This window comes from Coturnix japonica, chromosome 2, assembly GCF_054131305.1.
Source record: "Coturnix japonica strain WE chromosome 2, WE-NBRP24, whole genome shotgun sequence".
NCBI classification, from domain to species: domain Eukaryota; kingdom Metazoa; phylum Chordata; class Aves; order Galliformes; family Phasianidae; genus Coturnix; species Coturnix japonica.
The window spans coordinates 47,599,443-47,610,502 of record NC_140664.1 but is presented as its reverse complement, the minus strand read 5'-3'; the positions used below and the strand labels follow the sequence as shown (position 1 = coordinate 47,610,502).

The 11,060-nt window shown below is 44.4% G+C and overlaps 1 protein-coding gene across 4 annotated transcripts; it reads right to left on the bottom strand.

Annotated features, from left to right (window-relative positions):
- Window positions 1-1,387: 1,387 nt before the first annotated feature.
- PRELID3A (PRELI domain containing 3A) lies at window positions 1,388-11,057 on the bottom strand. 4 transcript variants are annotated; one of them, XM_015855242.3, is made up of 7 exons: window positions 10,920-11,057; window positions 9,949-10,117; window positions 9,543-9,632; window positions 8,748-8,818; window positions 8,550-8,652; window positions 6,737-6,825; window positions 1,388-3,026 (listed from the first exon to the last, which is right to left on the bottom strand). In XM_015855242.3, exons 1-6 carry the CDS (start codon window positions 10,949-10,951, stop codon window positions 6,772-6,774), a joined length of 519 nt encoding a protein of 172 aa, XP_015710728.1. In that variant the 5' UTR covers window positions 10,952-11,057; the 3' UTR covers window positions 1,388-3,026; window positions 6,737-6,771. The 4 variants fall into 4 exon arrangements, with proteins under 4 accessions (XP_015710728.1, XP_015710727.1, XP_085395880.1 ...); XM_015855241.3 differs by lacking the exon at window positions 6,737-6,825; XM_085539754.1 differs by lacking the exons at window positions 6,737-6,825; window positions 8,550-8,652; window positions 8,748-8,818.
- Window positions 11,058-11,060: the final 3 nt, after the last annotated feature.

Below are 11,060 nucleotides of genomic sequence, written 5' to 3'. Positions count from 1 at the left end.
ACAATTTTATGAAGAACAGGCAGCCCTTTCTTCAGGCGAGGGCTTGTTGATGCAAACAGCTGAGCGCCATTGGAACAGGGGGAAAACGTGTGATGGCCCTGAGAACAGCACCCTACTGCTTGTGCAGCCCGGCAACAGGGCAAGTTGCAGCCAGTCACTGCAGGTGACTCCCCTCTGTTACTGCTCGCTGAGGCAGCCTGCAAGCCCAGATGGAATCACAGTGCAGACAGAGGGCAACCACACACCGCTGAGTGGCTCCCAGTGAGCTCCAGGAAGCCACAGCCTTGTCTGAGCGCTCCTCAGCACTGAATAACTAACCAATGGTTTTTCTGCAGACGGCTGTGAACACTCATAGCCCGTTCTGTATCACAGCAGTACAGCCAGAAGGCTGATGTTTATTTAAGATAGATAGAGAGTACTATGGCGTACAGAGACACCTCACAGACTCCTGGCCGTCACAGTTCCACTAAGGAGATGTAAAACGGTGATGGTGCCTCCGCCTGCTCCACTTGCGGACTTCAGTCAAAGGTATATAAGGAAAAGGCATGAAATCCCAAAAGACTTTTAACCCAAAAGGTGAACTCCCAACAGTGATGGGACAGAAGTGTGAAGCAGCGTGCTTCAGAACCAGCAATGTAGAGCAGGGCTGAACCCAGAGCTGCCAACCCAGCAGAGCCCATGGACAGGGCTCCTGTGGTCAGGGCAGAAGTGGAAGCTCTGTGTGCAAACCTTAATGAGCAGAAAAGCAGAAGAGTAAAACTCTCCACAGAAAATTATGAATCGCTTCATCTGCTACACACCAAATCCCACCTGTACATGATGCCAACACAAGCAGTCACAGGGAGAACCAGCACAGGGCTGCAGGAGCATCACACCCCAAAGATGATGTGAGACAGCAGCGCCCTCACAGCTGCAGAGAGGCATTGTTTGTGTTTAAGACAACACCGAGCACATCTGGTGTAAGAAGCAGATTTAGACCACTCTTCCTCTGAACTAAATCAATACATGAACCTCACAAAATATTCATTTGTTGCCTCACAACTGAGGCTTCATCATCTCCCATGAGCGCTATGGGAATGCTGCAGATCAGGTTTCCACACGCACACACACACTCTTACTCATCTCCTCTTCTGCTCAGAACTCTGCCATCCCTGCACTGCCCTTCCTGCCAGAGGTCACGGGGTGCTGGGGCAGCGCCTGCAGCCCTTACACAGGAAGCAGCACCACTCCCCCAAGAAGTGCCACAGCAACAATGAGCACCAAAGCCACCCACAGCGCATTGCAGGAAGGAGCCGCTACCAGGTCAGGGTCTAACGTCCTGTGCCCAGCTGAGAAAGGCTTTATGTCTGCAGAAGGAGAGCAATGCAAATATTAGCTACTCAAATAATTTCTAATAATGCAAAACAAGTTTATTTATTAGAACCATGTCATTTACCTAGACTATACTTACACCCAAATTAACATTCACTTTGAAGCTAAACAGAATACCAGCTCTGAGATTTCCCTTAAGCTACACAGACATTTTAAATTACCAGATCCAAACATTGCCCAGCATTTCACTTTTATAAAGAAGCTCCCCATGCTCTCACAGCTCCATGAACACATGCCTGCCACCTGAGCAAGTAAACAACTGTGCAACACGTATCTATCATCTCAGTTTGTATGTATACCAAGAAATAAAGTCAAACCCGCCACCAGAGGGCTATCTAAGAAACACCAACTACACCCGAACCAAATAAGAAAGCCTTGTGAACCTCAGACAAAAGCTGGAACTGTTAGCAATAAGTATCTCTGCATACTTTCCAAGAGGCCATTGCCACAATTAATGCAGTATTTTTGCGGACAATCAGGAAGCATTTAAAGCATTTAAAACGTTTCTAAAAACATTTGTACCCATGTGGCAAAGTGTTGACAAAATGCACTGCAGCAGAACTCAGTTGTTTGTAGAAAGCATTTGAAAAGGAGAGCCCAGCTGTTCTTGTGCTCTGTTCTTCCCCATTGGAGCACAAAATCACGTGCTGATGAAGCACTATCCCTTGGATTTCAACCTTCTCATTCGAGCTCTTCGTTTCTTGCAGCCAGCTCTTCTCAGCTAAGAGATAGCAGGAAGAGTAAGAAGCAGAGTACAGCAGAGCCTCTTCGTTCCAGTAGCCTGCAAGCACCCTCTTACAGATAAATAACCCAAGCAGCACCTCCCACTCCTGTTAATAAATATGAAAATAAATTATACCCTTCTCCCCACAAAATAAGAAAAAAAAAAAAAGAAAAGAAAGAAAAAGCCTGTTAGGCGGTTAACATAATAGAAAGTCTCTTTGGATATAAACACCTAAGAGGGAAAGCATCCGTGTGTCGTGTTCAGACAGCACATTAAGCAACATAACAAGAGTCAGCGCAACACAAGTTTCAGCTGTTGGGGATGATTCTCTAGATAGGCAATTTTAATTCTACAGTACCGTGCTGTTTCACATAGTTCCCTTCAAACGGTTTTAAGAGTATAAAACGGACAAAAGTTAAGGCTCTCAGCCCTTCACAGAACTAATGCTCATTTGGAGAACACTCAGTAAACACGTGAGTTCTTTTTAAGTTTGAGTATGAAAAAGATGGTATAAAATACAACAGACTCTCAATCTTTGTCACAAAAGGCACATTTAGGCTGATTTAAATGTGCTGAACGTTTTGTTTCCGGTGTTGAAAAGAAATCATTTAAGTGAAAAGAGCATCTGCAGGAGGTCAGTTTAATCTGCAGTAGGCGAAGGGAGCTGCTCTGGAGATGAAAGATGAGGTTACTTTCCCGCTGATCCAATATGCTTATAAATATACAAAACCTACGCAGATGAGCTTTGGAAGGGCCATCAAGACAGCAGTCAGCAGAATGAAATGTTTCAATCAGTTACTCGGTGTGTTTTCGGCTTCTATTTCTCTGTGGATGCTGCTGCCATGGCTGGTTTTATGCCCTCCCTTGTTGACTTCAGCTCCTCCAGTTCTGTGTTCAGTTTGCTGATGACCCACTCCAGGGCATCCCGGCCCTGCCAAGGAAATAGCAGAGTTCAGGATTAGAACAAATACAGTACCACTGCTCATGTTTCTCTATAGTTTTTCCTCTGTCAGAAATAAGGCTTGTTTTAAAATTCCCCATCCTCCTTGGTTTGAAACAGGATTCCAATGATTATTTCTCATCTTACTGAAACTTTACTACAAAGGCGTTTGAGTAACCCATATGCAGGAGGTAAATGCAGTACTGGTGTGGGCTCACAGCAGTTCAGTTCCTGTGCATAAGAGAACTGCTATTTGAACTGTCTGCCGCTCCCACCACCTTAAGAAGAGCAGTGAATTTAGTGGAAGAGCCTGCATATTGTTCTCACACTCATTAATAGAGCTGTATACGGACAATTGTTGAGAAGATCCAGGACAAAGAAAGACAGTCTTCAAGTGCTCACTGAAATAGCAACGAATTGATTTTGAGCTAGAGTTCAAAGAAATGGCCTTGCACTGAGTTCCACTAAGCAGTAAAAAGCAAGTTGATGGAGAGACCGCAGCTGCTTCTTTTCTACCAAGGGACATTCAGCTCTCAGAACGGGCAGGTCGTACCTCAAAGCCTGGCACTGACAGCCTGTGTTTCAGTAGAAGCAGTGCAATTCAGCAAAATAAGCACATGGAAAGTGTTTTGCTTTACGAAGACCCCACAGCAGCTGCACCTCAAAATGAGCGTGCAGCCTCACAGTGAAAAAAACAGAGAAACACCTGAGCGCTGGGCTTACATGGCAGGGTTTTGGTATCAGGGGCTGCAGGGATGGCCTCTGAGCAGGGCCCAGCAGCTGCCCTATGTCAGAGCAGAGCCAGCTCCAGCTGCCACAAAAGGGACCTGCTGATGGCCACAGCTCAGACATGAGCAACACTGGCTTGCTTTTATTTTCTCACTTCTCTTGTCTATTATTGCCTATATACATTATTGTCTATCACCCCTTCTTCCTTTGAGGTGTGACAGAATGGAATGGTGGAGTTCAGCTGCACATCTTGGTGAAACCACCACCCTAAGTCCAGGTGGAAGATCTTGGAAGTTCCACAGTCTCACGAGGACAGCTTTTGGCAAATCAAGCAGATGGGATCAGCCCAAGAAAACATGAAGGCTTTGGTTTTTTTTCCTAAAGAGAAGTCAAGACACCTTTATCACTCTTACCCTACTAAGAGTAGGGAGTAGAAAGTGTGGAAAGCAGCAACTGCGTGCCACATGGCACCGTCTCAAGTCTAGTCTGAAGCAAAGGCTCTAAGCCCAAAGAGCCTTTAAGAGTGCAAGCGTCAGTGCTCCAGGCTCCTGCTGGGACTGAGGAAAAGGGGTGAGCCTCCTCTCCCCTCACAGAGCTTCATTCTCAACTCTGATATACTGTTTTTACTGCTTGCAGGATAGGTGATACAGTGAACAAGAGCTTAGTAATGTGCCCAGAGCCTATTTCTTGTGTCCATTCCAAACTACTAAGTATGAATTAGGATCTGCACAAATCACCTTGAAAACCTCCCAAAAAAGAAAAAGTCAAAACAAAGCCCATTCTTATAAAAATGCTTTGTGAGGTTAGAAATCTTATCCTGGAATAGTACTGAAAGCCCAGATTCAAGGTGCAAGATCTAACACGTTAAATGAAATGTAGTTTTACTATGAATAAGAATATATTTGTCTCAAGAGTCTCATCAAGCTGAGTCAAAGACTGACTCTGGTTTTCTTTGGGTCTTCCCTATCACAGGGTCTAACAGAATAAACACAAAGACCTTACACAGAGAAAAGCCACCCACTTACCAAAACAAAGTGTTCAACCCTTGGCCAGAGCTTTAAGTTGCCCAGTTGTTCAAGTACGGCTTGCTTGAAAAATTCCTTATAAGAATATGAATTATTTTGTGAGCTTTTCTGCTTGTGCACCAAACCAACCGTACCTCAGCAGGCAATTACTTGAACCATTTCTATACCCTGTAAAAGAGCTGGGAACACCAGCAAAGCAGATGTAGCAACATCCAGACAAGAGCAGGTTACTGTGCAGCAACAAGGTGTAACTAGCCATAAAGGAGCTGAGCCCAGCTCTCCTCAAGGAACAAAGCTGAGGAGGATGGAAGGGATCACCTTCCAGCAAGCATATGTTGGGTATTTAGAAATGAGGCTAAAACATCCTCTCCTAGATGACACGCTGGCACAGAGAACCCACTAAGACAGTGATGACTTACATTTATGTCATCAGACAAAGAAAGCATGTCAGAAAGTCAGACAGCTTTGATGTAGATAGAAAATGCTCAGTAGAAAAATTCTGAGGTTCTTCTCAAGCCCTGAGGATGAGCCACCCCAGTCATGTCAATAAATATATTAACTAGACCGCTAAGTCAAAATCAAGTGTTCAACTAGAGTACCAAGATATTTCCTTCAGCTTTTAAGACTATCTAGATCTGTATATTCTTCCTATGCTACATGCTATAACTTGCAGCTAAGAATAAACTTGTGATATTGGCAAGGAAGACCTCAGAAGGATTCTATATAGGAAATGAAATTACAAATCTTAACAAGACGTAAAGCCTCCAAGCATTGTAGAGCTACCCAGATTAAAATAAAAACTAAGAAATCTGACAGAGGATTGTTCTATAAAGTTTCATACTGTACAACAATATTTGTAGTAAGTAGCTCATTAAGCAAGCACATTCATAACCAAGCATGCATACTCGTTTTCATTGCATGTGTTAGCAGTGTGATGGGTTCAGTAGACCAGATGCTACGGGTGCAGATTTGTTGGTATGGCTTAAGTGACTGATAAACGCTGAGCCTCTGTGGTTAATGTTTTCAAGAGAAACAGCCATAAAAGCTCAGTGGAATGAGAACACAAAAGCAAGCATTCATTGCATACACTGATCTCAAAGTAAGCAGTACAAAAAATCCCTATGTTGTTAACAAAGGGAAGCAACAGAACGGATTAAGAAAAAAAAAGGGGAGGAGGGGAATTTTATTAGTTGAAATAGAAGCCAATACAGGAATGACAGAGATGGGCTTCACTGGCTAGTGGAAGGAAAACCATCCACAGAGGCATTAGAAACAACTATACTCTGTTCTCCCAGCCTTAAAGTCAGCTTTTGTCATGGTCACATAGCTGAGGGGACACATCACTACCAAAAAGAAAACAACTAACAAAAGCAATGAAAACCACCACGGGAATCTGGTATTCCGCCAGCTTCCAACTTTGTGCAGATTTCCATGGAAACTGGCAGAAGGGCAACGATATTCCTGAGACATAAGAAAAACAAACCCAATTTCGCTATGTAAAAGATTACCCTCACTAGGCAATCTGTTTTAAGAAATCAACGTTATCAATTTCTGTTTCATTTTTGTGATGCCAATTCCGGTCACTGGATGATGCATTAATTCCCTTGGGTACCTGTTTCGCACACTGACATCACAGGGAGCGAGACCCAAACTGATGTTTGGTAGAAGAGCTCCCTGCCGTGCCTAGTTAGCTGCAGCAGTGCTTCCACTTGCAGCTGGAGCACAAGCTGTGGCTGCAGCAGGTTTGCTGCCCAAGGGCACGAGCACAGGCTAACTAACTCATCTATGTCCAACCTACTCCATAATGAACACGTTTGCCATTCCTGTACATAACGTATACGAAAACATACATGCAGGTTAATTCAGGACATGGACATCACAACAACTCATGCACACATTTGCTAGAGAGCTGAAACGCTGTACCAAGAAGAAGAATGCTGGCATTACCACTAGTTAGTACAAACTGTAGGTGTGGAGAACTGCTAGCTTAGAGCGCTTTCAGAATTTTGAATTATCCACTCAATAGCATCCCACCCCTGGAGCAACACAGAAAACATTCACAACATGTGGCAAAAGGTTTGTTCGTTATCAGTGCAACAGTAACACATCGCCTGCCTCATCCCCCACCTCAACCTAAGAGCGACATCTCAGCACTTACCTCTGCACTTCCCTTTTTTCTTAACTACAATACAGTTTTAAGCATCTGTCATGAAGCTGTAGAAGGCTTCTAAGGATAGGGAAGTGTAGCACTGCATGCTAGAAGAGCCAGTGATAGCAGGCTGTGGCAAAGACAGGGCTGCGACTACTGACTCCTGCTGAGGCTCTATAGAGACTCTTCAGCAAAACAGGCAGGACAAGATGATCTTTTTCATTTGTAAGAAGCTTGTGAGCCAGTGTGTTATCTGAAAATGGCAGAACAGAAGAACCTCCACCAAGAAAATTAAGCTCACACACAGGTGGCACACAAATACATAACATAAAATACTCCTCTCAATTCAGTGGCAGATTTGACAGATGCCACGAGAGGAGTGCTTTTAAGCAAGCCCAGTTGATGTGGCCACTCCAACTAGGTAGTGCTGTGCTACCTCTGAGTCAGATTGAAGTGCTGTTGTGAGCCGGGGTCTGGACTGCCATTGCAGGAACGAAACAAATGCCTACACACACTTTTATGAGGAAACTGAACTGGAAGAGGATTGTAATTTAACCAAAACAGACTCCATTTATGACTTTCAAACACCGAGAGTACTCAGTGTTACTCGTTAGTGTATCTATCACTCTGTCCTCATGCCCCCAGTTCTCACCTGTTTTCCTCTCACTTTTATAGAAGCACATAGAAGGGGTTTCCCCTTCCCTGACCTAGTTGGTTCATGACTTCAGTCATGCTGGGTTACACTGCCTTCATCAAGAAGCATCTCTCCGAGGGGCAAAGGGCTGGCCAAAGCACAGGATCTCTGGCCTAACAGAAGTTGCCTTGGCCAAGTTCTCAGTGTGCCGAGTCTCTCCCAGTAACACAGAGCACATGCTCACATTCCAGTGGCACTCATCCTGCTGTTATGCGGCCATGCCTATATGTCTCCATCAACTCCACTTCTTTCCCACCTCCCAGCCTTCCCCAAAGAAGAAGCACAGAACAAACTGCTTGGAAATAAGCACTCCTGAAACTCTGCTTGTACTGAAGTTCAGCTCTGTGGCTGCAAGCCAAATAGAAAAGGCAAGCAAGAGACAGAGGAGTGGGTGTAGTGTTACCTACAAAGGCCTCTGCAGACACAGTATTATTTTCAGCCAAAGGCAAAGAGACAGCTTAATAATATATAGGAACTGGAGCAACTCACAAAGAAGCCCAGAATACGCTGGCATCAACTGCTAAACCCAGATTTAAAAGGCTGAAAAGGAAGCTACATCCATCCACTACTAGCACTAACTCCAGTAAATGGGTGGCTAGTGTTTAAAACTGTACTTTGAAAAACCAAGACAAAACAAAGTTAATAATATGTGTCTGGGATGTGTAGCTGTAGCATGTGCATATAGAGGTTGGGTTGTGATGTTCCAGGTGGAGAACAAAGATTTAGGAGTGAAACCTTCTCATCCTTTGATAAATCATATTCTACTGCCTGAGGTCCTAGGAAAAGTCAGTTGGAATTCTGTGCACAAAGTTTAAAGAAATTAAATATAGTACTCAGCACACATGCTTGACAATTACTATTTTAACAAAAGGAAAGGGGTGGGTGGAGACAGAGAGAAAAAACTGAAGAATATGTACCTTTCTGGCATTAGAAGATATTGTGTTTGCCATTAAGCTTTCCAAATAACTGCTCAAACTAATGCCTTTGACAGTAATAATTGCTTCTTGAGTTAGCACAGTTCTGTAAGAGAATAAAGAAAAGTTAATACTTAACACTGAATCTGCCTAACATACTTTCTCCTAGACATAAAAAAGCATACAAATATCCTTCCTTACTTTTCAGGGTTTTCAGGATGAGGTGTGTAAACCAGTCTCTCATCAACAGACACCAAGTTTGTAAGGGTAATCTTAAAGAGAAAAAAAAGATGTGAAATCCTCATATCCCATCTTTCACTTTTGTCTTACTGACAGCACTGTTCAGTAGCAGAGCACTCCACTTAAAGGCAAAGCAGCAGATGCAGAGTATAAAACCCAGAACAGTCAATTAAAAGACCTATAAAGGGTGATGCATATTGTCCTATCATAGATTTAATTGTATCAAAGTTCCTATTTGCAGTAAACTGCACAATAAGCTTTCCATTTGCGCTCTTTTAAATGTCAAACCGTATCTGATTTATGGCATGCAGTTCAGAAAGGCTCTTTAAGACCAATACCACTATGACATTATTCTGAGTGTACCAATGACTAATAGCAAAGAAACAAACACCTCTCATACAAAGACAAGGCTCTCTCCCATACATAACTCTGCTTCAGATCTCAGAGTTGCAAGTTCCCAGGACAGCAAAACGCAGCATAATACTTCATTTACACTCGTGAAGGAAAGGCATTTCAAACTAAACCTTCTGTTGCAAACAGTGGTTTATAAGCTTTAAAGTTGAAATGCCATGTGCATCCTGAGAAACAGGATGAGAATCCTTGATCCCAAAGCATTCCTGGGATAAAGCAAAAAGCAAAAAGCACCTGGAAACTGCCTCCTGCTGAATGTTAGAAACTCAGTGCCACATTGTTAAGAGAGACAAACTATCTAATCTCAGTCACCAATTACCAGAAGCTTCTTAAGCTGGCACTCACATTAGTTGAGCAAAGCTCCATCTTTTTTTCCACCGGATCCACCACAGAGTGTTCCTCAATGTAAGTCAGAGTTCTACTTGTTCCTAAAATCTGAAAGTCAACAAAGGCAAAAAGTTAGAAAGTAATTTAGAAGTTAAATACAATTCACAAACACAAAACAGTTATCTGTGGCAAGACTACAGGGTGCCATGTTGCATCAGCGATACAGGGAGACACAGACCAACTCAGAGGGCATGCACCGACAGGAACACGCTGCATATTGCAGAGTTCTTGCTATGCACCACAACAGATTACAGCTTACATGATATTTATGGATGATATTCCCAATAAATCAAGTTTTTACTTGGAGTTTAGTGCCAGTTCAGATGACGACACAGCAACGCATCACATGCCCAGTAAACCGTACCGCTTTTACAATACTCGGCAGTCCCCACTCTGTGCTGAGCAGACGGTGGCTGTGCAGCCTCCCCCGGTTGTCAAGGCTCCTGTCGAGGACATCTACTCCTACTACACATGGGTTCATTGGGTTGGGGTACTTCCTCATAGCAGCTTTGATCACTGTATCCCAGGGGTGCCTGGAGAAAGAAGAGGAGACAATATTTATAGCTAGTTTGGATTTAATTACGAGCATTCATGGGCTGATAATAGCAGGACAAGGAGAAATGGTTTTAAGTTGAAAAGAGGGAAGATTTAGGTTGGATGTTAGGGGGAAGTTCTTCACTAGGAGAGTGGTTAGGCCCTGGAACAGGCTGCCCAGGGAGGTTGTGGATGCCCCGTCCTTGGAGGTGTTCAAGGCCAGGTTGGACGGGGCCCTGGGCAACCTGATCTAGTAAATGTGTATGTTTGGTGGCCCTGCCAGGCAGAGGGGTTTGAACTACATGATCCTTGAGGTCCCTTCCAACCCGGGTCATTCTGTGATTCTGTGATTCATTCGGGAACACTAAATCAGGGCTCCAGCTTTCTTAGCTGTAATAACTTCACAAGCTCATATATCCCTTCAGAATTAGGTGATGCTTGGAAAGACCATAAGAAAGCGTTAGTACATAAACAGGAAAACAACATATATTCCTTTACTGAGTAAAGAAGGAATGATTAACCCACGCCTAACAGAAATAAGGGCAAAGGGCAACAGTCACAACCTGCTCCATATGACGTTCCAATCAGCTCTATAAAAAACGGCTCACTCAGTAACCACAGCCACGCTCCCTTCCCTTCCCTTCCCTTCCCTTCCCTTCCCTTCCCTTCCCTTCCCTTCCCTTCCCTTCCCTTCCCTTCCCTTCCCTTCCCTTCCCTTCCCTTCCCTTCCCTTCCCTTCCCTTCCCTTCCCTTCCCTTCCCTTCCCTTCCCAGCCGTTAAGGACCCGCTGTCGGCCCCTACCCGAAGACGTGCTCCGAGCTCCAGATCTTCATGGCCGCCGTTGCTGACGGTGTCTCCTCACACAGACGGACGCGGCGGGATCCCCGCGCCGGCCGGCGAGCGGGGAGCGTCACGCGATGACATCACCACCCCCGCCCCGCT

Bases quoted from the DNA above. Each gene is read 5' to 3' on its own strand.
- PRELID3A (XM_015855241.3), bottom strand. From the start codon at position 10,951: ATGAAGATCTGGAGCTCGGAGCACGTCTTCGG. The intron at 9,633-9,948 runs GTACGGTTTACT...GTTGACTTTCAG, and splicing joins TGCCGAGTATTGTAAAAGCG to ATTTTAGGAACAAGTAGAAC. The intron at 8,819-9,542 runs GTGAGTGCCAGC...TTTCTCTTTAAG, and splicing joins TGGAGCTTTGCTCAACTAAT to ATTACCCTTACAAACTTGGT.